This window comes from Oreochromis aureus, linkage group 12 (assembly GCF_013358895.1).
Source record: "Oreochromis aureus strain Israel breed Guangdong linkage group 12, ZZ_aureus, whole genome shotgun sequence".
NCBI lineage: Eukaryota > Metazoa > Chordata > Actinopteri > Cichliformes > Cichlidae > Oreochromis > Oreochromis aureus.
The window spans coordinates 21541975-21569681 of record NC_052953.1 but is presented as its reverse complement, the minus strand read 5'-3'; the positions used below and the strand labels follow the sequence as shown (position 1 = coordinate 21569681).

Genomic DNA, 27707 nt, shown 5'->3' with positions numbered 1-27707 from the left:
GAGAAAGACAAGTGCAGAAAATTAGGAATATACCACAGCATGACAGAAAACCAGAGAAGCAAAACAACACCATGCTGGAATGACAAAAAAAAAATCACCTCAAAAGAGAAACTGCGATGAATGCATCACTGAAACCTTTCAAAACATGTGAATCATCTGCTCCGAAATGGAAATAAGTAATCTGTGGGGAGTTACAGCTTCCTGTCATTCAACAGGAAACCTCCACTCCCCGCCGAGCAGCTAGGATTATCCTCTGCGCCTCACAGTTCTGGTTCAAATTCACAGCCTGCGTCAGCTGTCAAGACATGTAATAAAATGTGTGTGTCTGTGTGTGCTGAGGGTTGCCTGTGCCAGGTCTTGCTTTCAGTAAGTACAAAATATTTGATTTGAAAATGTATTACATCCAAAACGGTGCGAGTCCTCTCAGTCTGTTGTTTTAGGGGAAGATTGCTGTGCTGTTACCAATGTCACTACTTCTTTTCTTTTTTTTCTTTTTTTTAATGTCAGCCTGCAGGTCTTATAACAATGCTGACTGGACACCTTCAGACAGTGAAGTACTCTCAGCCAGCTGGTGAGGAGGCTCTAGTCCAACAGTGCTGCTTTCAGCTCTGCCATGGCTGAGAGGTACCATATGTCTCCTCTCTCAGGAGTCCGTCCCAGGCTACTATTGCCAAGCCGTTAAGGCCTATCCCACATATGTGCCATAATACTGTTAAGTACTAATAAGTCCTCAAGTGGTTAAGGCACTGCTGCAATTCAGATTGTGAACCCTTGTCTGTATCCACATTTGGGCTCATGAACAATAGAGAAATGACCACAGGGAAGTTCACTGGCTGGTGGTATTCCCCAAGGACCTACACCTTCCTAAGACAGGTGAGTTTACTTCTTCATGAAAATGAACTTAATCATATAATCTTAGATAACATCAGACTGCATTTGAAACACAATATGGAAACCATGTTGCTCTTTAAATGAGCCAATCATGTAACTTTAGCAAAGTAAGCAAACCCGAAACTTTCTAGGGGCAATTAAAGTAGGTCTTTCAAGTATTAATTTTCAACCTGTTATAAAAGAAGAGGTCCTATTTGCCTCTATCACCATGATTCCTTTAGTTTAAAATCCTGATACTTACAGCACTGTGACACTGGAGGCTAAAATAAGTGTGAAGTAAATAAAAAATATTTTCCAAAATCACAGTAAAAGGTTTTGCACACCTTTCATATTTAAAACACAAGAGTAGCAGCTTCGTTCCGCTTATCGTTGCCATGGGAATAGTTTAACCAATCAGAGGCGAGATAGTAGGGCCAGTTAGAAACAGTAGCCAATCAGAGAGTCTGTTGTTTAAGAGCCAGGCTGTTTGAAACGGCAAAGCAAGCACCTTTCAACTGACGACTTGTGAAACGGGCAAGCGTGGTACTTTTTATGGTTATATAAAATAGTTACGAGTTTCCGAAAAGTGGTGCTACTTACAGAGGTAGATATACTCGCTTCAAGTAGTTTAGTTTTTTTTTATGTTCAGCTGTATTTATTGTGTTCACTTCTCCATTTCTGTTTTAGCTTTAGCTCTGATTTATTTAGCTAACAATGTTTGTTTAACTCGATCAATTAATGCGCTTGTAAATGAGTAAAATATAGAAAAGTGTAAGATTTTTTTAAGCGTACAGATAAGCATATTCGTGGATTTCTTTGTGCATGAGGAAGTTTTCTGTTTACTCTGTGTGTACCTTCATTAGTTTGTAGTGTAGAAACTAGCATTTGTGCTAAAGAAAGTTAAACAGAAGGCTTCAGCTGTGGCTTGAAATAAGTATTAAAGTTTCTTTTATAAATCAAACGCACCCAAACATGTTTTATGTCCATGTACGGTTTGCAAAACATGAGTAGGTAGGTGGGAAGCAAAAGAGTACCAACGACTATCAATAGCTGCCAAAGATTACGGTGGTGGCCATAGCTGAAATTAAAATCAATACTATATAGTAACATACCAAAGTAGGTCCCGTCCCTATGGCCAGGTATTGATCGCTCATGCTGTGTTATTAAACTAGCATAATGACACTTTATATCTCTGTATTTAGATGTCCTCAGACGAAGAGGAACCAACTAGTCCTGTTCTCCCCAAAGACTCGGACCGGGGCAGCTCCGTGTCCTCTGAGCTTCAGGTGAACATGTGCTTTTATTTACACTCATAATTCTATGGAACCATGTTTCCACCACTGGAAAACAAAAATAGCCAGGCATAGATAACTCAAAGTTTCTAGTTATCTCAAGTTTTTTGAGTTACTGTCTTGAAATTTCACTTTACTTCTCAGTAAGTGGAAATTTCGTGATAAACAACTCTAAATTTTGAGTTGGTAAGTAGGAATTGTAAGATAGTAAATTTTGATTTAAGGACAGCAAAAAAAAAAATGGTGAGGAAACAAGCTTCCATACATTTCAGATCAGCAGCATTATGTTACACATCATTGTGACGTTGGTTAAAGCTACTGGACAGTCAATACGTTTTACTAGACCCAATTTCAGTCTGTCCAAATCCTTTAATTGGATGTAAAAATTAAATCAATCTATTATGTATTAAAAGGAAATGCACATCTATTTTGTTTTTGTGTTAAATGATAAAAGGACAGATTGTCTAGAAGCTGCTCTGAAAAAGTTTGGATATTAAATTCAACATTTTACACAGTTTGAATTAGTCTGCCAACCAAAATTGTGTGTGATATCAGGTTGCTTGAACTGGAACCTTTTTAAGTGTGAAAGCAGTTAAGTCCAAAGGAGTCCAAGTCCATGGACTCTGTTAGGTTGAGCAAAGCTTTACATAACATGGTCTTAGCATCACTAGGTGTCAAAATTGAAGAGTTACACTAAAATGTTGTAACCAAAATAAACAGACTTGAAACAATACACAGAAAAATACAAACTGTAACGTGCTTCAATTGATATTTGACCACCTTGTTCTTTGTTATTGTTTATCAATTAACAGGATGAGTATGAGGAGCTCCTCCGTTATGCTGTTATCACCCCTAAATTTGACACGCTTGGCGTTCAGTTGAAGCAGCGGAGCACCTCGCATCTGTCTGCAGCGGGTGGAAATAAAGATGGCACAAAGTTTCAACATGTACCAGGTATGTTGGCTTCCTCCTGTATATGAAGAACACTTTCATACACATGTGTGTGTAGGTTCACAGTCACCTAGGTCATGTTAGTCTAGAGAGCTTAGAAAAAGAGGCAACAAAACTTCTTTAAGGTCGTAAAGATGTTTCCCTTCTGATCCAAGAGCAAAGGTTTTGGAAAAAACTGGTTTATCCCAGGGACAGAACTTTTGAGACTGAGGGGTAACACTGGTGGCTGCCCGTTTTTTTTTTTGTTTGTTTGTTTGTTTGTTTGTTTGTTTGTTTTTTAAGAATTGTAGAAGCCTCTTGGGAGAGAGATGAAACATCCTCACATACTTGAAGAAGTACACTTGCTTTGTTTTTTTTCTTCAAGCTCTCTAGACTTTCAGACACACAGTTCACCAGGACTGGCTGACAGAAACTGAATGTGAGCCCTTCCAGACACTGTCTGCATCAAATGATCGTCTGTCAGAAAGGATTTGGCATCAAAATATGGAGAAAATGTGGTGTGTGTGTGTGTGTGTGTGTGTGTGTGTATATTTTCATCTTTTAAACCAGTGTAAAAGGCTAGATATCAGTCTGTCACATTGTACCCCCTATCTCTTTCCCCTGCAATACCCACATCTTAAACACTCCATCAGTTTCCTCCCCTGTTGCGACTCTCATCTGAGGTTTAGTGCTTTAACTGTCATGGAGTAGTGCACGAGGATGTAGAAAGCAGACGGGCCAATTGGTAATGATCTCCTGGCACTCTGCCCGTACTGCTCTTTAGAGTGCAGGCTTTCTCTTCTCTCTCCCTGCAGAATTTAATTAAGATATTGACATAAATGCTTTCTTGGACAAGGAGCCACACTCATCTTATTTACCACTCTCACCTTCACATTTTCTGCTCTTAAGCTGTTTTTTGTTTTCTGACTTTTTTGGATTTAAATTTTTTTAATCAACCATTTTAATCTATCTTTGGCCACATGTATCTATTCCTCTGCCTGCTCACTGTAACTCCTGCATCTTCTTCCAGATTCTGCCATTGAAGCTAAGGATGGGAGGCACTCTAGCAGGAGCCTGAGATCGTCACAGGCCTCCCCCTTGATTGTTGAGCCACACTCGACACACTCAAGAGCCTCTCATGGTAAAATAATTGTAAAATTTCAGAGAAACAAAATGCTTATTATGTATTATGTGTAACTGTCACAATACTGTTTCATATTCTCAGCCATAGTCTGCCTGTCTGTCTGCATTTGTGCTCCCCCCCCCCCTCCAGCTGAGAAGATGGCAGGTCATTCGTCTAGCAGGGTGTCACTGCTCTCAGACAATCCCTCAGAGAGGTTACCTGTGGCATCTGAGAGGTCGAGGCCAGATACCCCAGAACCCTTTGAGTTTGTTGTGACAGAGATGTTTATTTCAGAGGAGAATATAAACAAGATGGAGAACATTCTGGACACGTGGAGCAACAACCTGAAGGTTAGTCTGCTTCCACACAGTGTACAGCTGTCCTTCACAGCCACTCGGTTTCTCCTGTGGGCTTTTACATAGCTGTAAACAGCATTTATGCACAGACAGAGAAAATTTAATTGTGCTGTTTCTGGCATTTTTGATCATAATGATATTTTTCACACTCTTCTTTCTCTGCCATTGTCATTAGAAAGTTATACTGTGCCTGTGGTCAGATTAGAGATTATATAGAGGGAATGTATCTGAGCCTCAGGATGACTTTTTGAAAAGGATGACACCTCGCTGCTCTTCATGGAACCGTTGACCTTTTAACTGTGTTTCCTGGAGACATTATTCTAAAGGAAATGGGTGTCTCCATGTGGGTGTCCATCCTGCCCTTTTCCTCTGATTTTGTACAGCTCATTCATGGAGAGCAGATGACAGCCAATCACCTGCTAAGCTGTGCAGAGCTTAATCTAGGAAAAAAGCAGTACCAGCCAGAATGAGATGAGATGTGGGTTAAATAGTACACTCGTGTGTTGAGGGAGGGGTTTGAAAGTTCTTCTAAACCTGGAACTACACATCAGAACTGTAAAATAAGACATCTCTGGTGGAAAACTCTTACACTCTGTGCAGTAGCATAAATCTGGCTTAAGCTTGATGGACTTCAGATGTTTCAAGAACTGAGTCCAGCAAAAGAAAACTTAGAGATGAATTCTCAAAGATTTCTGTGTTTGCAGTTGCATCTGTCTGGCACACCTGTTCATGTAATTTAAAAATGACTACAGATATGTGTACAGATGCCCATGTTTGCTAAAGTAGAGTAATGAACACATTGTGACAGCCCTAACTTCTATTCCCTAATTAGTCAAATGTGCTGACGGAGCTACGGAAGTGGAAGTTGGCCTTCATTGAGCAACACAAGCTGGAGATGATGAAGGAGAGGGAGAGGCATGCAGCCCAGACAGCTGGCCTGAAGTCAGAGCTAGATAGCCTTAAACAGCTGTTACAAACCTACGAAACCTCCAACCAAAGGAAAGATGAGGTGACTACATGTCTATTTATTTGCTTTATCTAGTAAATCATTTAGATGTTTGTTATCTGGTAATTTGCAGAATAATATGTCATTTATTTAATCACCTGTTTTTTTTGGCGAGGGGGGGTGTCTTGTTTTTCGTCAATAAAACACGAGAAAATTGTAAAAACACCCATTACAAAATCATGGACTCCAAGCTGACATCAACTAATGTCTCACCCTTGTCTCCACAAAGAATCAGAATCAGAAAGGGTTTTATTGCCAAATGTTGAGCAGGTTTACACATTAGGAAATTGCTGCGGTACTTAGTGCAAACATACTGTCATATAACGCTTAAATAGACATAAAAATAAGAATTAAAAGTGCTAAGTAGATAGATATATACATGAGTGCAGGTGGTGATCAGTGCCAAACATGGAATGATGCAGTGAACACAGTGTAGGGTCATGTGTTAGTGGTGGGAACAGTCATATGGTTATTGTTCATGAGTCCAACAGCAGAGGGGAAGAAACTGTTCTTATGGCGAGAGGTTCTGGTGCGAATGGACCGGAGCCTCCTGCCTGAGGGGAGCAGGTCAAACAGACTGTGTCCAGGGTGAGAAGGGTCAGCTGTGATCCGAGCTGCACGCCCCAGTGTCCTGGAGGCGTACAGGTCCTGCAGAGATGGGAGTCTGCAGCCAATCACCTTCTCAGCAGAGCGCACAACACGCTGCAGTCTCTGTTTGTCCCTGATAGTGGCTCCAGCGTACCACACGGTGATGGAGGAGGTGAGGATGGACTCGATGATTGCAGTGTAGAATTGCATCATCGTCCGTGTTGGCAGGTTGAATTTCTTCAGCTGCCTCAGGAAGTACATCCTCTGCTGGGCTTTCTTTATGACGGAGGTGATGGTGGGCTCCCACTTCAGGTCCTGGGTGATGGTGGTACCCAGGAAGCGGAATGAGTCCACAGAGGTGATGAGGGTGTCAGTCAGGATGATGGGGGGGAGTGGGGCTGTGTGCTTCCTGAAGTCCACAATAATCTCTACTGTTTTCTGGGCATTCAGCACCAAGTTGTTGTGGCTGCACCAGGACACCAGATGTTAAACCTCCCTCCTGTAGGCAGACTCATAGGGTGCAAAAATATTATATTTAGTGCAGTGAAAGACATAAAAAATCAAATGTTTTTACATTTAAGGTCCTCATATCGGTGTTTTGATTCTTTACTTTCTGTAGGCCCCTATATACGTCTTTATTAATTAATTAATTTCCATATCATGCCTGTGTAAAAACAAACAAACAAAATTAAAAATAAAAAGAAGAAGCACTCTACTTCATTTTTTTTAGACAAACAGGCTTGTTTTGTGGACTCTTTCAGGTGATCGGGAACCTGAGCCAAGTACTGGACAGACAGAAAGAAAAGCTTGAGAAGATGAGGGCCTTCACCCACTGGAGACTCCAGCACATCGAGGCTAAAGAAGAGGTATGGTGTTTAACAAGATTTCAAAACCTTTTGATATGATATTTTAGAAGTTGGTTGTGACATTAGAAATGCTCATCAAATAGCAAAACCCCTCTCTACCTTTACATTGTCAGAGTAACAGAAATTTTTGGTATGTCCAAACTGCTGGTTTACTAAATTTTGTGCTTTTTTCCCCCCCACTGTTGCTGTTTTTTCAATGTGAGCTTTCATACAAGTGTTAAGGATTTATTTAAATGATCGGGTAATGCCATTCCTTAAAAATGACCGATTCATATTTTTCTATAAACCACGACATAAAATTCATCACGAGAACGAATGCAGCTGCACAGGAGTGACTCATAGACGTAATTATTGCCTTGTAAATATTACAAATCACAGCCCTGTGGTTCCCCGCCAGGCTCGTTCTTCTCAGGTGGCACAGCAGCACTACAATTTGCAGCTGAAGAAGAAGGTTTGGCTTGCCTGGCAGTCTCTGATTCAGAAACACTGGAAGGTCAAGATGGAGAGAGCTTGCCGTTCAAGGGCTGAAGAGGTCTGCTCCCAGATGTCTGTGGAGTATGAAGCTAAGCTAGCAGAGGTCAGTACATGTGGGACAGTGTGTCTAAGATGAGGCTGTAATGTTCACTTCAAACTGAAACTCTCTGCATTTAAGTAAATAAGCATCATATATTGTTAGTATATCATGGTAAATGGACTGGTTTTCAACTCTGTTTGAGCACTCGGAGTGCTTTCTTACTACAAGCCACATTCACTCTTACAGATACATTCATACAAGGAGTTTTTTCTCTGCCTAAACACTTTCATCCTGACATTCAAGCACTTACACGGATGCATCGGGTTCTGCAGAGTAGGGGACTGAACCACCAACTTTCAGATATAACCCACTCTACTGCCTTAATTACTGTGAATTACTTCTGTGTGCTCTCCAAATCACTGTAGAGCACATGTGTCGATGGAGAAAAGGCAACCAAAAATAAGTCATGTATAGAACTTCATTGTGTTTTATTAGGCTGTAACATAATAATCAAGTGGGGGTTTTTTTTTTAAGTTCACATCTTGTGTTTTTCTTCTTCTTTTTTTAAAGATAATTATATCAAAAAATAGTTCAACAATTCTTTCTATCCTTTGCTACCTGTGTGCACAGCACTGTGAGGCTATAGAGAGGGCACAGGCGGAGATTCAGAGACTACGACTAGAGCGAGAGCGATATGAAGAATCCATGAAGAAAGCCTTCATGAGGGGTGTATGTGCTCTCAACATGGAGGCGCTCAGCATGTTTCACTCTACAGAAGGACGAGCAGAACACCCTCCAGCTCATGATCAGCATGGTTTGTAGTAAATTTGTGGCCTGTGGAGAAAAACATTTATCTTCGTAGAAATGTAGCACACTAAAGCATGTACTGCTAGGATGATATATAGACTGATGCTCTATACAATGTACCGTGGTTACATCGTAAGCCTTGCCTCTGCAGTGTATTGATTTAGCGCAGTTTTGGAGATTGAAACGAAAAGACAAGACGGAAACAACATTTCTCCAATATAGTGCAGCCATGTGCTATTGACATTTGTTGAGATTTATGATTGAGAGGAGGGAATGGGGTCTTTGCACTTTACTTGAAAGCCTTTTTTAATGAAGTTAAATCTGTGAATATGCTCAGCACTGTGCAAAAGGTACTTTGCACAGGTTGGCAAGCTTAATGGGACAATGAAAAATTGGTTGATAAAATTTAAAACCCTTTTGAGAGCTTTGGACTATTACCTGACAGTTCAGTAGAAAACATTAAACAAGTCCAGCGGTGTTTAAAATGCTAGCATCATATGATTACCACCAAGACGTCCCACTGGCATGAGTTAGGAAAAATATCTCATCATTATATTTACACCACCTGTCGTCAGATTTGTTGTCTGAATCTGTTATTTTTTTGTTGATACCATGGCTGCTGGACTTGGATCTTACTATCTTTAGCTTGTAGAAATGAAGCCTAGCATGGGCATCTGCTCATCCATCTGCTTTCAGGTTTAATGAGTCTTCCAAACTGAAATGTATGTTAATACGATGCTGTCAGCCGGGGCAGTTAATTGATTACCCTTTCCTGTTGCTTTAAAATGAGCCCCTTTTTTTTTTCTTTGGATTTTTTTAAGCCACACATATTTTATAGGACTTTTGCTGAAGTTATGAATCCCCAGCTCTTGTTACACCTGTGGTTTAAAATGGGCACTTTATGTGTCATCTGACAAGCAAGAGATCATTGAAATATTCCCATTCAAATACAAACTCAGGATTTCCTGATCAGTTTAAATGGTTCATTTTGTGTAACTACAATAAAAAAGAGTTATTACTGAGTCCCAATTACTCAATGAAGGTTTCTTTTTTGTGTTGTAGTTCCTCCGCCTCGTGAGGATGAGCGTGGCTCCTCTGTCATGGCTCAGCTCCAGCCATATGCCACCTCTTCCACACGGTTCAGTCCAGTCCATTTTGACCACCCAGACCCGTCGCACAGTGAAGCAGATGATGTGGCAAGTCACTGTTAATTTATAATGAAAACACACCATAGTACAGTGTCTTTCCAAATCACTCGTGGTTCTTGAAATGTATTTATTGAATGTTAAGAAAGTCCTTTTACGTGGATCATTTTGTTCTTTTGATTTTTTTTATTATCTTATATTGCAGACCATTCATGTGAATGCCCTAAAAATGAAGAATTTGTAGAGCAGTCTTGAATTTCCTTTGTTATATTTTTTGTTTTTAATTGTGTTCACTTGTTGCCTGTTTTTGTAGATGGGCTCTGGTGCCCCCATGTCCCAAGAAGAAGCACTCCCTCCCACTACAGTGGTGCACAGTTCACTCCCTCTTGGGGGAATTGCAAGTTCCCACAAAAAGGTTAGTGTCAGACATATAGAGCCAAACTACCAACAGCAGCTGAATCTGATATGTCCTGCTTTGTTGTCTGTACTGTGCTATCTAAAGCTCTTCATCAAAAATCACATTTTTATATAACACTAAAAATATTGCTTGTTTTAGGTAGGTACTCGTGTCGTCACAGCAAGTCAACAAAAATCCTCAAAGACTGTAACAGCTCGTGTCACTGCGCGCCATGAGATCAGTAAGGTGGGACGTAGCAGCCTGCAGGTGATGGGAGTGGCTCCACCCATGAGCTCTGTGGTAGTCGAACGGCATCATCCTGTTACGCAGGTATGTGATGTGATGCATCGATACTGTTCCTTTATGAGTCTTGCAGTCATAAAGTTATGAATCTTTGCACAGTTTTAGCTTCAAGGTCATTTTGTTGCATATCTCTGGACCACATCTAGCACAGCTGTTGCTTTTAGACTGCTCCCTCTAGGGTTTTCAAGTGGCTTTGCACTTGAAAACCCTACACTTAAAATTGCATTATTTTTGAGCTCAGATCGTTTCTCCAGGACCTTATAGTTGATTCCTGCATTGATAATCTGACTCTCGAGGACTCACCAGAGCACACAGTTTTATACTGGAAACTGCAGTTTGGTCTTTGGGTTTTAGCCCAAGCCCAAACTCTCATCACCAATAAAAATTCTGTCACCTTGAAACAAAAGTTGATGTTTTGTGGGGTTTTTTGGTCAGTGGTGAAATCTCAGTTCCCAGTGCAAATTGTGATAATTGGACTGATCTTAAAAAAATAAAACCAGGTATGCTGGAAGCAGTCCAGAGGTGCATGAGAAGATGCCTACAACATAGGAATTAAAACTTCAGTATCGTTGTGTTGTTTGATTTTTGTTTTCTTCTATTAGCAAAATCACTTAACTTTATAAAGGCATCCTTTATTTTTTTTACATTGTTCACATGCACCTTTGTTTATGTGAATCAGAAAAGCAATTTAAACTTTTTTTTGTTTTTTGTTTTCTTTTAGCTCACCATTGGGCAAGCCACAGCTGCTAAATTTCCTCGCTCCTCCCAACAGGGCCACACATCCGCTGCAGGCAGAGCCTCCTCCAGAACGCACAGCAGCACCTGTCACACACACTCCATCAAAGTAGTTGACTGATGACACGCACATATCTCACACAAAGATCTTCCTTAACACCAGCTATGCAAAAATCCAAATTACTGGAATTTTCTACCTTGATATGAAGGCCATTTTATATATGTATATATATGTATTTTTTATTACCCTAGAGTTTTAAATGTGAATGTGTTTCATTTGTAATTATTACAGACTGAACAAAAGTTCAGAGAATTCCAAAATGAACATTTATTACTTTGCTTTAAATTATGCACAGATAACGGTGTACTGAAGTGTACCGCAAGGCGACCATCCAACAGCACATGTTGTTTACTTGACGAAACCAAAGCTATATGCTAATGGTGTGACGCACAACGTTATTTTTAAAATAAATTATTTCACTGCAGACGTCCTGTAGAGATGCTTCGTTGACAGTGATGCCAACAGTGTAAATACTGCAGTGTTCCTCTTCATGAAATGGTGCATCTTTTACTGCTGACTTGCTCTGCCTCCAGTCGAATCTTATCTGAAAGACGAACATTTGATGAAGTAAAACTTTGGAACAGGCAGTGCAGAAGATATAAATTTCTGTTTATCGGCATACTTGTTAACAGAGTGTACCTGCAGCTTTCGTGTTCCCAGTGCAGATGAGGCTCTGGTAGAGGTCTTTAGCAGGGGCCTTCAGAGCCAGTTCCTCCCCATGAAGCCAGATCAGCAGCATTCTGTTCCCATGCTCTTGATAGCTGTGCTGACCTGCAGGTAAACGCACAACCCTTTAAGTTCAGAAAAAAGGTCAACCTACAAAAAATACCCTAAAGATACCAAATTACAACTTGGAAAATGAGCTGTAAAAATTCCAATGTCATTTTTGAAAAATAATGTCATACTGGGATATTAATTTTTTTACCTAAGATTTCAGGGTATTTAATATGTTTGACTCAAGAAGGTTAAGTTAGATTTTCAGAGGGTTGCCAAATGCACAGCAGAAACCTGCCCTGTCAGTGTGTGAGTTATGGCACCTGTCCACTGCTCCTCGATGGCAGACACTTGCTCCTGAGTAAAGTCCCAGTGTTTTGCCAGTCTTTTCCAGTCTCCTGGTTTCAGCAGCTTGTACGCCAGGCGCCAGGCCATCGAATACAGCTCCTTGTTCTCACTGCGGCGGTCAAATTTGAACGTCAGTGCATGCTCGGTGCGAACAATCTCATTAAGCTCAGGGTTAGCCTGAAAGGGCAATTAAATCATGTCAGCAGGCTGATAAAGGCCACACGCTCCAGACAACAGAGGGACACAGGAAGAAAATTTTGGCAAGACACTAACACGTATGATTAGCAATATAAATGTCAGAGTAAAACATTTTGAAAATCAATAATGGAAGAGAATAAGGCATATTCTTAATTAAACTGATGATAAATCGTCTGTCGAATGTTTCTGGGCTCAGAATCACTTTTACAGTGAATGCTTTAATAGAATTAGAGGGGATTCAGCTAATCGAGGATGTGACACTGAATCATTCATGGTGAAAGTAATTATTGATTTCAAAGCATCGCGAATGGATTATGCTCGTGAAAGTTACAAGTATCATTTGATTATCCCCTCACCTTTTTCTGGTCATAGTATCGTTCTGCTTTGATGATCATGTCCACAATGTTTACCTCATTTGCTCTGGCTGCAACACCCAGAGCAGTCTTACCCTGCTACTCCGAATCCAGCATGTACAGTGAAACACAAATTAAATTAGAACTGCAAGAGATTGCATTTAGTTTGATTTTTCTTGTATTTTCAATGTATCATGCTGCGGCAGAGGCTTACATTAATTATAATTTTTTGCTGTTTGGATATCATTAGTATACAGTTTAATTTCATTAATATGACAAATGCATCTTACCCGGTCCTTGACTGTTAGATCAGGCCCAGCTTTAAGAAGCATTTCCACAACCTCAGCTTTGGCAGTCTCAGCAGCAATGTGCATAGCTGTCTGGGACCTCTAACAGTCCAAAGCATGAGACGACATAATGATAAGCAGGAATTAGTTTGTCTACATTATGTTCATGGATGCTTTATTTTACTGTCTTAGGCAGGAGCTTGTACCTTATCTGTGGCATTGATATTGCAGCCAGCCTCCAATAGGTAGTAGATAACAGGGATGTGACTGTTCTTCACTGCCAGGTGGAGAGGTGTCTCTAGATCCTGAGAGCAATAATGTTATGCTTCATAAAAGATGGATTACTCTGCCACTGCCTCCTATCTGGTTGTTTGCTTACCTGATTTTGAAAGTCCGCCTGGGCATTGTACTGTAAGAGAACTTGAACAAGAGCTGCGTCTCCTTTTTCTGCAACTGTATGGAGAGCGCTGCATTTGGCCTACAAAGAGTACAAAGTGAGTCCAGTTGTACTATGTCTAGAAGAATCTTTAAAAACTGATTTTGTTTATGACATATTTTTCAGGATAAACACCATAATGCATATTATATTAGTAGTATTATTAAAAGCAGCACAGTAGAATAGGTATTTAGTCATTTGAGTCTACACTGTACCAAAAAATGCCACCTAATGGTTAAAAAAAAATACACCGGTATAGGGCTGTGCGATATGACCAAAATCTCATATCCCGATATTAAGACATCTATCGTCCGATAACGATATAAATCACAAAAATGTAACATTTTCTGTAAATTCTGTGAATGTCGGGCAGCTCGACTTGCGTGAAGTGTTTCCAGCTGGGCGTCGCGTACCTGGAGTCGAGTGTTTTAACTGATGCATGAAATGATACATTTTTAGACATAGGTTGTGATGGCCGCCGTTTTCTTTGTGAGTATTTATTACACAGCGTGCTGCGGGGAAAAGCCTGTTCTAACGTTTGAGTCTAAGGTTTATTTTTTAGCACCTGATGGCTCTGCATGCATCTTTCACGTGATTCAGTTCATTTTGAAAAGTCTCAACAGGATCTTGAGCTTTATTGTGAAAGGTTTATGTGGAAAATAAACAAGCGGACACGAGGTGGTTTTACCATCGTTGTTGCTAACGACAACGCATAAAAACAAGCGCTTGTCCGTCTGTAGTGTGGTTATATTAAATATAAGAGAAAGAGAGAACTTTAGGAAATTAATATAGCCACTACAGTGACCATCAAAATAATGAAAAAATATTGCCGTAAACAGTTTATTTTGCGACACCACGAAACAAACGATAGCGTAAAATGAAACGATAGACGTTTTTCTATCGTCATCCGATATATATCGTTATATCGAACAGCCCTACACCGGTACACAAATGAAAGTTGCCAAAGAGAAAACATGATTTTTCTGAACTTGCATGTTATGAAAATTGATTACTGTAAGTATTTGATGTGTGTATTTTTCTCTTAGCCTGAACTGGTTCAGTAAAACTTGGCCTGGTATACTGCCTGAACGTACCACTGTGAGTATGTTGGGGTCACAACCGGCCTCCAGCAGGACCTGAGCACATTCTTCCTGACCGTGGTCTGCAGCCTGGTACAGAGCGGTCTCACCATCCTGCAGCACAGAACATCCGTCACCAATGATGGAAATAGAAAATTCTTCTAACATAATTAACATTTTAAGTTATTATTTATTATTATTAGTTATAACAAAGAATTTCTTTACACTGAAGGAACATTGGCTTGGATCATTCAATTAAATGCCAGCAAATAAATTAGTTACCGCAGATCTTTTGGGGGGTAAGCTTTTGTAATTATCTCTTTCTTTAATGCATCATTAAGCCACATCAGTACTAATACAAAGGAGCACATTTATCATGTTCAGTTTACCTGTTACCTGCCAAAGTTCGATCCAGAAAGCTAAATGTGTCATTATACTAACCAGTAGATGTTTGATTCATCTCAATTGATCCCAAGTGGAGCCAGCATCCAGCAGTGGATTAGCCGCTGAGCTCACACTGTCACAAACCAAACTGTGATAGAGAGGGTGTTTGCACTGATTGTCTACCATATTGACTTCATCCCGAGTATCAAAGCTCTGCAGCAGCAGTTGGACGACATCCAAGTGGCCGTTCCTGGCAGCTAAGTGCAGGGGCGTGTCCCCTCTCTGGCAGAAGGGAGGGAGGGAAATGGCTTGCATCAAAGAGTGTTTGACTTTGAGCTTTCTTGCAGGTGTGACACTGAAATGTGCACTCAAGGCACATGTGAGAATAAACAGCCATATACTCGGAAGTAGATGCAGCAAAATCGCACAAATAAATCCTCACACACACCTTGTTGGGCTTCATGGTGGCCATTTTGTATGGCTCCATGAGCACCTGTAACATCTTAACACACCCGTGTTCTGCTGCCAGTGCAAATGCTCGGTGCCCTGACTGAAACACAACAAAAGGAGCCACAGGTAATCACATGTAGTGCGTGTATTTTCGCTCAAAATGAAATTTGCCACAGTTGTTTTGTGCAAGTTGCATACCAGGTCATCCTTGTCAAGTTCTTTCATCTGCAGGTCATTTACAATGTAGTCTACAATTTCAGTATGGTTGTTGATGGCAGCACAGTGCAAAATATTGAGTCCTTCCTGAAGCAGACAAAAAAATAACTTTTTCTGTTAAATCAGAATTTACAATGCAAATCAAATTCATCTTGAACTGTATTTGAAAATGGAAAAGTGTAAAAGATACAGTATAACAAAAGCAAAAATGTACAAAATACAATGTGTAGCTTGTGGTTTAATTTCCTTGAAATTTAGCGCCCCTGAAAACTTACAAACAGGTGCAGGAGAACAAGAGGGTATCTTTTAAAATTAAACAAATTATACTTAAATTCGAACGTTGCAATACTTTATATTTATAGCATTGTCAGATATATGTGCCACTAAACATCACATTTTAGTTATTTATAATTTGATGTGAATTTTTCAACTCATATAATTACATATGTACATATGTATTATGTGAAACTGAATTTCGAAACTTTACAAAATTAAAATCATTTGTTCTGAACCGTATTGATCCTCATTAAAACTTCACACCTCCATATTACTTTTATTACTTTTTGTTTCTCGGAACTGAAATCCAGTTCTCATAACTCAAACTCCGTTTTTGCATTTCAAATTCAGTTTTCTGGGAGAGGCATCAGGTTTCTGAGGAAGGGCAGCCGACCATAGATTCACACACAAACTCTTCAAGCAGTCGGGGCTGCCTCTGTACCATGGATATTAAAAATAATTACAATATTAGGACGTTAGGCTACTCAACAATATTGTTTGGCATTACAAAGGTTATTATAAACAGATTACATAACTAGATGGGGGGGAGACTAACTACTGAGTCAACTGCTTTCAAAATTCTTTTGTTGTTTTTTTTGTAATACCTGCACTGATTTTCCTAAATCTTGCCTCTGACATATACCCTCCATAAAATAGTAATTAAAAAGCCTAAAACTAACACAGAAACTAAACTGAAACAAATGCAAAATAAACAGTTTAGCCAATACAGAGTTAGAATGTAACTTTGGACGTTACTATTTAAAATTGCTTAGAGGATACATTTTGTCCTCTGTCTTTTTAAAACGCTCTGAATTTACCGACTGCTTGCAAATATTTACAGTATAGTTGCACAGTAAACTCAGAAAAAGCATGTAGTATTTTAAGGGGCATTACAGCAGAAGTCGCAGGCTATATTATGAAGTGTTACTATTATACATAGTAAAATATCTGAATAGCAGTGTGTTGTTTTGAGGAGGTGTTTGTGCAAAATCTAAAAGGAAAAAAACCCAATAGGATTAATTTCACAGTTTAAGAGTATTTCATCTCTGTCGGTTAGTGAGAAGCAATAGAGGAGAATTCTTTCTTCTACTTCACCTCGTTCTCAGCCTTCTGTTCTGCTCCAGCCTGCACTAATAATTTCAGGATGTCCAAACTGCCAAACCAGGCAGCCAAATGAATGGGTGCTACGCCGTACTGTCAGACACAGAACACAAAATGGTAGTAGCCGACTTGGAGACATTACATAACATATTGTCCTTGGCTCAAATCCTCACATCTAACATCTTAAAACCCTCCCACCTTGTCCTTTTGGTCCACTTTGACCCTTCGCTGTAACAGCAGCTTAACAGCTTCTTTGTTTGTGCAAGCTACTGCAAAGTGAAGGGCAGTCCTATTTTGCTGAGGAAGACAAAATAATCAACATGTTATCAGTTTAATGAAAGTTTACTCAGTGATGGGGTCTGTTTGGCTAATGCAAATGCTTTATCTTTTCAGACGCACCACATTCTTTACGTTGGCGTTTAACCCTTTTCCAAGATCCGTCATGGTCTCCACATCGTTCCTCTTAGCTGCTTCAATAAACTCCTTCTCAGCCTCAAGCACTACATAACACAGTAGACAAGCCTTAATACATAGCTTTTTTCATACATAATGCAATTAATTGTGTTAATACATATTAGATAGCAGGATTGAACTAAGTGAACTAAGATGGTGAGATTTTCAACATTACTACCTACACACCCACATAGCAAATACAGTGTTTTTCCTTGGAAGGAAACTGTCACACCTCACTTCAGTGACAAACAAAAGCTCAAGGGTTCAGTTCTTAAATCTGCTACATTTACTACATTTTCTGTCTTTTCAGTCATATAAAGCACAAAAACAGCTATTTTATTCTTTTTACCTTTTTTTCTTTTTATCATTGGCTGTTCTCGCATACTCACACATCTCTACGTCATCAAAACTGTTGTCCGTCTCTTTGTTTGAATGCTTGTTCAGTGCAAAGTCACTGAATCCCCTCACAGTCTCCGGTCTTATCCACTTTCGAGGGTCCAGGTTCTCCTTTTTAGGAGAATGTTTCTCAATCATCCTCTTCAGAGCCAAAGCTTTTCTTTCCATTTGGAGGCTCTTACAACAAAGCCACACTTTGTGTATTAAACAGTATAGGTTATATTCTGAAAACAGTCTACCTCAGTTCCTCAGAGGAAAAAGATCGCACACCCGTAAAGAAAGCCAGTGTTATCCAGTTTCACAAAGTTCTGATCTTCATAGAGCCAAGAGTGAGGAAGTGTATGGTAGTGTAGTCCTTACTTTAGTGCTGCAGGGCTGATCCGTATTTACTTTACTAGCTCACACCCAAGAGATCGCCGGTGATAGTAACAGGTTTATTTAACATGACACAGTTGTGGCTATATTATGGCTCGAGTAACATGAGGAATTTATACCAATAGTCTAACTTAAATTTCTATTATGTAATGCTGGTTAAAAGATTAACAAAGGAGTTGGAGTTCAGCAGTAGTACATGTTTGTCTAAGGAAACAAACGTACTGTATATGCAAGTCACATTTACACAACTTGAAGCGGTACAGTTTCATGGCTGACAGCAAGAACCCGTTTTTTTCCTCACTACTTTGAACTACTCATTGTTTGGTTACAGTTCAGGCTGTTGGAGAGGTGATAAGTGTTGAATGTAAAAAAAGAAAATGTCCCCAAAAGTGAGATTTCAGCAGAATAATTTATTGCAACAATTTAAATGATAAAAAAAATTCTCTTTTCTTCATTATTAAAGGTATACACTACAATTAAAAGTGACACAAAAACACAAATGTGACAATATCATAATAAAATAACTTAATGAAGATAAAAAAAATATATCTACCCTGACCATTAAATAAAAATGCGTTAAAAGGAATTATTGGACTTGTCTTCATCTTTCATTTTGAATATCGTTTAGAGCAGACAAGCGAGGTGTTTTAGGAGCATCTTCTATGTGCAAACTTAAGCTTTGTGCGCAGTGACCGCAGGATGAATAAAAACTGTGCAGGGAAGCCGAGGGAATAGAAGACCTGCGTTTTTACTTCCTCAGTTCATCCGCACTAGGCTGGAGGTTGCCCCTCAATGACTGTCACCTGAAGAACTTGTCTATGGTGTTGCAAGGACCGAGGCTTTTAACCTTTTTAGACGGAGGAGATGAAGGCGTGTCCCGTCTAAATCATAAAAAGAAAACACAACAATTAATACTTTTATTTATACATATAAAATTTCAATGCTACTTCAGTCACACTAAATGGAACAAGAAGAGATCGCATGTCAGCATTCAGTGAAGCGATTTGTAAACAAGCTGTCTCACCTTTTGCTTTTGCCTTTACTTGCTTGCTTTAGCTGAAGATGTCCTCCGTCTACAAACAGAAAGGGACACTTATTGGCATCGACAGAAAAAATAATGTATCCCCCGCTGTCTTTTCTCTGACATAAAAATGACTTCCATTGAGGAGGTGCACAATTGCAGCACCAGGGATATAAAGAGTGCAATTTCTGAGGCAGGCTTGTTTAAGAGGAAACCGGGGTGCAGTTCATTGTAGGAAATGAATAGGTGAGAAAGTGATTTAGCAATTTCCAAGGCCGGGGCAAAGGGAGCCCCATGGGGTGAAATGAGATGTCTTTTCCCGGTCTGAATCGATACAAACGTCTCACATAGTGTCACTGTCTGTAAATAACAAGGTCATAGGCCACTGACACCTTCCCAAATACACATTCCTTCTGTTAACTCTGCTGTCATACAGCTTATAGACTCGGCTAACAGGATCGCTCCCGTCATCACGACAGAATAGTTTCTGTCAGAAAAGAGGGTTGCTGTTAGTACCTTCATGTAGCCGAAGCATGTAGTGACTGCATGCATCATAATGAAAAACAAATTTTTCAGAATACACACACAACGAGGTTCGCTTTGTTTAATACACACACTTACCTGTGCTCTTGCTATTTTTAGCTGGAGATAGATTTATGGAGGATGATGTCTGTCTCCCCAGCTCATGTAAGACCTCCTGGTTCAGGCAGAGGTCAACGTGGTGGTTGAAGACGGCAAGGTCATGAGTCTCCTGGGTCAGCTGACACACCGGGCAGACGAAGACTGGCCCTTTGCTATTAGATGGCTGAGGCTCTTGCGAGGTCGCAGTTTTGTTGTCGTCTTTAATCAACGAAACCTTTTGAACAGAATCTTTTTTTACGCTGCTTTGGCCTTTCTGAGGATTGACTTTTGACTTCTTCTCTTGAGCCTCGTGCCGCCTCCTCAGTTTGTTCACTGCTGCACGTTCCTCGCGGTCCTTCTTTAGATCCGACTCTGACTCTGTGTCTGACTCTGTGCCATTGTTTGTTTTTTGAGAGGCGTTGCTGAGACATTGGTCTATATGCGTGTTGAAGACATTCAGGTCGGTGGTTTCCACCTTTCTGAAGCACACGGGACATGTGAGGGTTTCTGATTCTGCACAGGCTGATGTGGATGCATGCGCCTGTACAGGACTGGGAGTTTCTGAGAGATCGGGCGGTAAATGGTTGTTTTCACTTGCTTTGGCCGGACTCCCTGCTTTAGCAATCACTGGAGCGTTTTCCCCGCTCCCCTCATTTTTTGAGGCTGCATTAGCTGCCTCGAGTTGCAGTCTTCTAACATGAGCCCTTTGAAAGAAAGACTGCTGGAGTCCCACAGCTGCCTGGCTTCCTTCTGTCTCCCTCTGCTTACTCCGCCAGGGAAGGTCTTCTTGTCTCTGGTGTTTCTGTTCCACTAGAGGGCACACAAGTGGCGAGGTGTGGAAGGAGTAAGCATCGGAGAGATGCTCATTCCCCGGTTTTTGATGCATCCCTTGGGAAGAACTAGAGCAGTCTGTCTTGCCGCTCTGCAGAAAGCCGATGATGCTCTTCTGCAAGGGCTTTTTATCATCCAAACTAGCGAAGGCAGAAATTCGAACACCTACAAGCACAAAAACAAATCATCTGGAGAAAACCTCTAAACGAATGCCAGCTGTGTTATTATTTCCACATGAAGCTTGTCACACATCATTTAGGTTCATTTCAAGCTAGTTATATTAATTGATATGTCAGTTTTATTGTTATATCTAATTACCCATGAGCCTCAGTCTGAGTGGCTGAGGGCTCTCATTTTCTATTTCCGTTTTCAGGAGGTCCTTAGCAACAGCGAAGATCTCATCCACTGTGGCAACAGCACACGGCAGCGTCATTGCCCTGGTTTTCACCTCGAAGTTCACATTCTTGAGCTTCAGTGTTACCGTTTTACCCTTTCAGGAAGACAAAAAAATATAAATACACCTTTAAATTCATATTAGGCAAACAGTCACGGCCATTACAGCGTGCACTCTAATTAGACATAAATAATAGTACCAGGAAAGAGATGGAAATCTGTATAATCATATCAGTGATTGACTTGTCAGAATCCATTTTGTGAGTTTTTATGGCGATATGTTCAAAGCTGATAGTAGCCCCCTTCTGTCTCTTTAATGGTCCTCCATTTCCTGCAGCTATCAAAGCCACATCAGGACCCAGGTAGGGGGGGTAATAGTTGTGCTAAGCCATCCAGTCCTTACTGTATCGATTCAAAAGGGAATGGACATGTTAGAATAACTGTATGAGATTCTGTTTGGAGACACAGTAAATCTAAGAAGGCGAAGTATAAGAATTATGTGTTAGGAAGGTGTCGAGGCTCCATGTGCTGCCAAAATAGCTTCTTCACGTTTCTGGAAATGTATTGGAGCAACAGAGCATCATTTTTATTCAAAAGAAATTGTTTTTTCTTTCCCTCTTTTGATATTTCGATGATGGTGATAGAGAGCGGTGTCTAACATGTCGGTCCACAATGTGTAGGAGTTCAACTTTACACAACTTTTATGCCATCAAATCATTCAGTGATGGCTCGTGCCCTATGGAAGGAGGCACTGCCATCCAGAAAGAAGATGACAGGGATGACACAGCTGTAATGTAGAGGTCAGAGGTTTAGCTTTTCCTTTAACTTGTCTGTTGTCTGAAAAAAGTTGATCTATGAAAGAAAGGCAGCCAAAAAGATGTTAAAGAAAATCTTCTTATACAGCGGATATGCACAGATATGGGTTTAAAGGTTACAATAACACTGATCAATACCTTCAGACCTTCTTTCTTCATGTCTTCTGCTAGATCTTCACACAGCTCCCTGCACAAAGACAACTGCTCCTCAACTTTACTCAGTTCTTTAAAGGTCCTGTAAATATTGAGAGTATGACAGAGAAATTAGAAGAGAGCCGAAAGAAGAGGAAACCATTTTTAAAAAAAACTATCAAATATTAATTAAAATTGTTAAAAAAAAAACAAACCTCTCTGTGCTCATGCTTTTTCTTTCTTCATGCCTGTGTGACAGCAGAGACAGTCAGCTTTATCTCCTTCTTCTGGAGATCAGTTGTACTTGAATGTTATGAAGCAAGCAGACAGTACCTGGGTATATATGTGGAGCCCAGACCCAGAGAAACCTCCAGGAAATGATGCCAGGCTGTCTCCGAGAACAGCAATGACAGCAACGCCATCTGCTGGCCAAGATGGGAGCAGGTACTGATACCCAAAGCGTTCAGCATCTTCTCACTCACCTTTCCTATGCCACAAACCTAGAAGAGCACATAAACATGTTTTTAGCTTTTCAGCCATGTTTCACAGTGACTCCACATCATGTCTGTAAACCTTTATACTGCATTCTACTCAGAACTTCACACTTAACATTTATTTAAATAAATAAATCAATGAAGACAATTAGGAGGAAAAAAACAAACACGTTCGGCTAAAAAGCAAATGATCCCTGGTTCGATTCTGGGAGGACACACAGATCCTTTGAGCGTGAGACACATGGATTTCTGGAGTAAAAATCAAATATTCAGAGCTACCCGCTGCGGAGACCCATTGTGAATATGGGAACAACTGAAAGTAGCTTTAAACATGATACAAATAAACTGGAGAAAGCAATAACTAAATCACTGGAGAAAGTCCAAACGCAAGATAAAAAGGGAAAAAACTGTAGCAATTGTGTTTCTTGTTAGAGATCACAAATCTTTTTCTTTTTTTTTTTAAAGCCACTCTTCTAGCATCAAGCTAACAAACCTTATTTCAGATGGTTATTTAACACATCCAATGCTTTTTCACAGAGCAGGCTTATACATGTAAGAGCCCAAAAACAAACTTTTTTATCATCTATGAAGTCTTAAGATTAGCATTGTGACTCGAGGATTTTATCCAACCCAGTATTAATTACACTTTAACAGACTCAATCTTTGTCCTTTCAAACATCCTAGTAAACAAACTTCCGTTTACTATTAAACCCTTAAAAAACATCCAGCTGATGTATCTTTTACTAAATAGACTCCATCATGTCTGCTCACAGACACAAATATGTGACAACTGCAGTTTTAACTTTGTTCTGTCATCAAGTTGAGCCACAGACTGTGACTTAACTGGGACTATTATTAACCATGAACCCTTCCATTGCAGTGGGTTGTCTCAGCTCTAACCCAGTGCAGTGAGGTTTGCAAACAAGCGAGTCCAAACTCAAACGTTATTTGCACTGTTGCAGCAAAAGAAAAAAAAACATACTAAAAATCTTTCTCGTATTACCAAGCAATATACTACAAGCACACAGCTCTGCTAATGCTTTAATTTGAGTAATGTGTACTGTACTTTGCGAACTGGAAGGTTATGGATGAAGTCCATCACTGCCTCTCTGGTGGATGGGAGTCTGTATTGTCCATTGGGTTTGTTTTTGTCACTGCACACCTTAGCCAGCATCATGTTTGGAGCAATTCCTGGAAGGTTGGAAAGTATCATTGACTAAACTTTTTTTTTTTCCGAACAGCTGGTAAAGCATGCATAATAATTCCCAAAATATGCATACTAGACTTGTCAGGCTTGCATTAGATTAGAATGAACTGATGAACTTGGTCTACAGACAAACAAAAGTAATAAAAATTTAGTATGAAAATATGTTGTAAACTATCATATATAGAGCAATAAATAAATAGGTATTCGTAATGACAGCAGCTTTAACAGTGGCACACGGATCAGCGATGTTCAGTGACTGCTTAGAGCTCAGGTTGTGATATTTATTACTGGATATCCCTGCTATGCAGTTAAAATGAGAGTGTTTTAAATTAAAAGCAGACTGGTTTCTCTCTCACCTGCACTGGCAGTCAGCATCGTCTTCTGCTCGATGCGGAAGCGCATCTCTCGCACAGCCTCTTCAACAGATGTCCCAAACACCTCGAAATCACCTGCAGGAGCACGCACACCTTCAGGGCCCACTGGGCTGGGAGAGGAGCCTGGGCTGTCCTCAAACAGTACTGGGGAGAGCTCTCTTATCTCTGTCATGGCTTCCTGGGAAAGCTCAGCTTTTTTCTCATCTTTACAAGAAAAAAAAAAAAATAATCACACAACATCAAATGAATTCCTGATATATAAAACTTCATATATATATGTGTTTGTGTCTATATATTAAAGAAAAACAAATCCCTACCTGTGGTCATGTCTCTGACACGGAAGTGATGTGTACGTGCGGACTCTGGCCAGTGCTGCCTCTGCTCCAGGTGGTCTGTGAAATCTAGATAAGCTTCATCCAGGCTCAGTGGCTGAAAGTTCGGGTCATAGTCTGCAAAGATCTCCCGGATCTAACAGAAGGACAGACAGATGGGCACCTGTTGAGCAACAAGCCACTGAAACAATTTGTTTGCATGTGTGTTTTTAGGTATTGCGCTTACCTCATTGCTCACAGCTCTGTACTTATCAAAGTTAAGTGGAACAATGACTAAACTGGGGCAGAGTTTCTTTGCAATGAAGCCAGGCATGGCAGCTCGAACCCCATATTTCCTGGCGTGATAGTTAGAGGTCGACTGTGAAAGGAAAAGAGGCGATATGAATGAAACAGAGAGAGTGGCTGTTCTGGATCTTAAATGGCCATGATTTCAATACTTAATCTTCGTGTAGTTTGTAAAGTAGTGAGAGCATGCGTATACTATATTTCAGTGCCGTGTGGTTTATATTTGAGGTAAACTTTTAATATCTTGTTTCAGAGTTCAGACATAATTCATAGTCAGCATCTGTGGCGCCTACACCCTGAGCGTGTCCATTAGCCACAATAGCAATGTTTTTAACCCACCAGCATGCTCATGGATCCTACAGCCATGGGCTTGTCCTTCAGTTCAGGACAGTCTCTCATTTCAACAGCAGCGTAGAAAGCATCCATGTCCACATGTACAATCACACGGCTTAGATCACGACTCTTCTCCAGTGCTGTGGCCACCTTTTCCACCTACGCAGAGAGAATAAAATGAAAAGAAGCCAGTTGCTTGAAGCTCACCTGAGTTGTGTCTGTGTGATTTTCAGGTCACCTCTGGAAAAAGAAGTCAGCTTTGGCCATGTGAATCCCTTACATCTTACCTGAGCTTGTGCTTTTTTTAACTGCTGCTCTGTGATCCGTGCCTTCTGTAGCATCATTTTCGTAATGCGCTGGTTCACCTGCTGATCTCTCTTCAGCTCATTCTCGTAAAACTTCGATCCCTGCCCAGGAAGGACAAGGACAATGGGGAGTTATAACAACTCCGTTTCACAGCTTTAATAAAAAGCTACTATAGCGCATTTATTTTTAGGACTGGATGTCATTACACAGAGGATAGTGGACACAAAGGGGAACAGGATACAATCTATAAAAGTGTGTGGAGGTTTATATTGTCCACAGTGTCATTTGTGCCTTTTATTGGCTAAAGCTAGATACATCCAAGTAAACCAAAAAAAAAAGAGTCAATTTTTAGATTTTGCTCCCACAATGTCCTCTTTTAGACTACAAACTGAAACAAACTTAACTCATGTACATATTTCAAAATAACATTTTAGAGCACCATTATACAAAAGCTATTCATATTACTGTAAGGAATGAATTATGACACTTATATGGTGATATAAGAAATCTACAAAAAAATGCATCATCAGAAATAGTGTCAGTTGAAGGCTGTCGAGAAGGCATTCTTAAGAAAGGGAAACTAGAAGAAAAGGCTCATGTGTGTCAAATTACACAAGAAGTGGACTGAAAATCAGCGGTAACAGGTCTTGTGGAGTGTTAAATCCAAATTTGTATTTTTTTGTTCAAATTGTCATCAGTATGTATGCGAAAGAGAAAGGCTAAATAGTGGATGTGTGCAGCCATCTGTGGAACACGGTGGAGGCTTTGTCATGGTTTTTTGTTAAAACTGATTAAATTATGAACACAGAAAAGTATCATCGGATTTGAATCCACCATAAAATAACATCTGGAAAGTGTGTAATTAGCAACAACTTCATTTTTCACACCATCTGAATTAAGGCTTGTGTCCAAACACACTGCCAGTGTGCACACAATGCAACACTATCAGTCATGGATAGCATGGAACTCAACATTATTGAAGCAGTGTGGTATCATCTAAAAGCAGCCAACATCCATAGAAGAGCTTTAAATGTCTCCCAGGAAGCCTGGAGAACTACTCCTGAAGACTACTTAAAGAAATGACAAGAAAGCTTAGCTAAGACAGTTCAGGCTTTGTTGAAGAATAAAGGTGTCATGTTTGTTAGAAATGTACATCCTCTGTCTTTGCGTTATATATAGTACTTCTATGTATTTTTTGTGCGTGTTTCAGTATATTGCTGCCCTTATTTTCCATCCATCCTAGCAAAACATAACCATGCTTATGTTCTAAAAACTAATCATTTGCATCCTCTCGGACCTCAGGTGTGTCATGCCCGTGTCTTTTTGTGAGCACTTACCTTGGAGGTTTCCATGATGATCTTATTGATCTTGTCTCTGTCAAGACCCTCCATACCAGCTTTGTTGTCATTGAGAGCCATTCTGGAGAGGAAGCCCTCTTCTTTGGTGGATGCCACCCCATTCTCCATCCTAATGACTTACTTAGTGGAGGTACACTTCAGGTTATAACGAAATGGGCTCTTTTCTGAAGAACTCAGAGCTGTACATCCCCACATATGTGCGGCTTTCCGGGCTGGATCAGATCAGAGTTTCTCAATGACAAATAAGAGCCACGGTGACTGTAAGTTAAGTCACTGAGCTTTCTGACATACATGTCTTTACATGTATTGAAAACAGCTACGGCGGCGGTTTTTTTGGCGGCACTTCCGCGTCCGTACGTCATCAGCCAAATAGGCGTGACTAAAAGACCAAGAGCGTCATTTCAGGATTGTACCTTCCCTTCAAAGTTTGCTTTTACAGTTTATGACTTGGGATCGTGCAGTGTTTCTGCTGATATGAGTTAACCTTAGATTGTTATCGGTCCGTTTAAAGTACACTGGATACTCCCGAGTGCCAACAAATATGTTATGAAACCCTTTGGCATATTTCACACGAGGATTTAAAAATGGATCTGCTGGTCAAGTAAATTAAGACATTAACTGATGAAATGTAGTTTCGTTGCAAACAACGAAACAGATCCTCACAACACAAACTGCACCCCATATCAGGGTAAATATTTATGTAACATTTATGTGGCGTCACATTTACATAAAACATCAGTGCTATAGCACACACACAAAACATATTAGTGTTAACTATTCCTACCTGTGATCAGAAGTCATGCCAAATTGATTTTTTTAAATTCCAGTTTTACTGGTTTCTTCTGTTAACGGTAAACCGCTTTTTTGATTGGACTGATCCTTGCTGTGGGTAACAAAAAATCTCCTCATGTGGCCCGTCTGTGAGGTAGAATAATCATGTTTGCCTACACAAAAAGTTAGGCTATATACAACATTGTTTTATACATACTGTTGTAGTCATTGGGGACTATGCAGCAATAATATATATATATATATATATATATATATATATATATATATATATATATATATATATATATTTATAATTACAAGTAAAGAGTAATGCAATCTATGTTTTAGATTTAACCAGACATTTATCCATTATTA

General features: G+C 40.0%; 3 protein-coding genes across 5 annotated transcripts; 1 reads left to right on the top strand and 2 right to left on the bottom strand.

Moving 5' to 3' along the window:
* The first annotated feature begins 1326 nt into the window (after positions 1–1326).
* poc5 (POC5 centriolar protein homolog (Chlamydomonas)) lies at positions 1327–11530 on the top strand. Of its 3 annotated transcripts, none has more exons than XM_031736229.2 (13): positions 1327–1474; positions 2073–2156; positions 2975–3116; positions 4123–4233; positions 4366–4565; positions 5404–5580; positions 6927–7031; positions 7429–7608; positions 8176–8359; positions 9415–9548; positions 9811–9912; positions 10054–10224; positions 10919–11530. In XM_031736229.2, exons 2-13 carry the CDS (start codon positions 2073–2075, stop codon positions 11051–11053), a joined length of 1725 nt encoding a protein of 574 aa, XP_031592089.1. In that variant the 5' UTR covers positions 1327–1474; the 3' UTR covers positions 11054–11530. The 3 variants fall into 3 exon arrangements, with proteins under 3 accessions (XP_031592089.1, XP_039476693.1, XP_039476694.1); XM_039620759.1 differs by having other exon boundaries at positions 1348–1413; XM_039620760.1 differs by having other exon boundaries at positions 1353–1404.
* Positions 11237–18038, bottom strand: ankdd1b (ankyrin repeat and death domain containing 1B). The gene is made up of 15 exons (XM_039620761.1): positions 17678–18038; positions 17235–17335; positions 17034–17132; positions 16830–16928; positions 15441–15545; positions 15241–15342; positions 14976–15074; positions 14424–14522; positions 13273–13371; positions 13100–13198; positions 12897–12995; positions 12610–12705; positions 12031–12232; positions 11633–11764; positions 11237–11537 (listed from the first exon to the last, which is right to left on the bottom strand). The coding sequence occupies exons 1-15, from the start codon at positions 17850–17852 to the stop codon at positions 11482–11484; spliced, it is 1662 nt and encodes a 553-aa protein (XP_039476695.1). The 5' UTR covers positions 17853–18038; the 3' UTR covers positions 11237–11481.
* Positions 18039–18464: 426 nt separating this feature from the next.
* Positions 18465–26929, bottom strand: polk (polymerase (DNA directed) kappa). The gene is made up of 14 exons (XM_031736228.2): positions 26541–26929; positions 25185–25304; positions 24904–25056; positions 24506–24637; positions 24265–24415; positions 23930–24151; positions 23433–23557; positions 22206–22372; positions 22088–22120; positions 21879–21975; positions 20851–21022; positions 19702–20697; positions 19084–19132; positions 18465–18940 (listed from the first exon to the last, which is right to left on the bottom strand). Exons 1-14 carry the CDS (start codon positions 26667–26669, stop codon positions 18859–18861), a joined length of 2628 nt encoding a protein of 875 aa, XP_031592088.1. The 5' UTR covers positions 26670–26929; the 3' UTR covers positions 18465–18858.
* Positions 26930–27707: the final 778 nt, after the last annotated feature.

Coding starts and splice junctions, on each gene's coding strand:
- poc5 (XM_031736229.2), top strand. CDS start 2,073: ATGTCCTCAGACGAAGAGGAACCAACTAGTCCTGTTCTCCCCAAAGAC. Junction 2,157..2,974: donor CCGTGTCCTCTGAGCTTCAG/GTGAACATGTGC, acceptor ATCAATTAACAG/GATGAGTATGAGGAGCTCCT. Junction 7,032..7,428: donor ACATCGAGGCTAAAGAAGAG/GTATGGTGTTTA, acceptor GTTCCCCGCCAG/GCTCGTTCTTCTCAGGTGGC.
- ankdd1b (XM_039620761.1), bottom strand. CDS start 17,852: ATGGAAAGAAAAGCTTTGGCTCTGAAGAGGATGATTGAGAAACATTCT. Junction 15,075..15,240: donor CCACCATGAAGCCCAACAAG/GTGTGTGTGAGG, acceptor CCCTTCTGCCAG/AGAGGGGACACGCCCCTGCA. Junction 14,523..14,975: donor CTCGGGATGAAGTCAATATG/GTAGACAATCAG, acceptor TCTGTGCTGCAG/GATGGTGAGACCGCTCTGTA.
- polk (XM_031736228.2), bottom strand. CDS start 26,669: ATGGAGAATGGGGTGGCATCCACCAAAGAAGAGGGCTTCCTCTCCAGA. Junction 23,558..23,929: donor GATGCTGACTGCCAGTGCAG/GTGAGAGAGAAA, acceptor CCAACCTTCCAG/GAATTGCTCCAAACATGATG. Junction 19,133..19,701: donor TAAAAATAGCAAGAGCACAG/GTAAGTGTGTGT, acceptor TTCTGTTTGTAG/ACGGAGGACATCTTCAGCTA.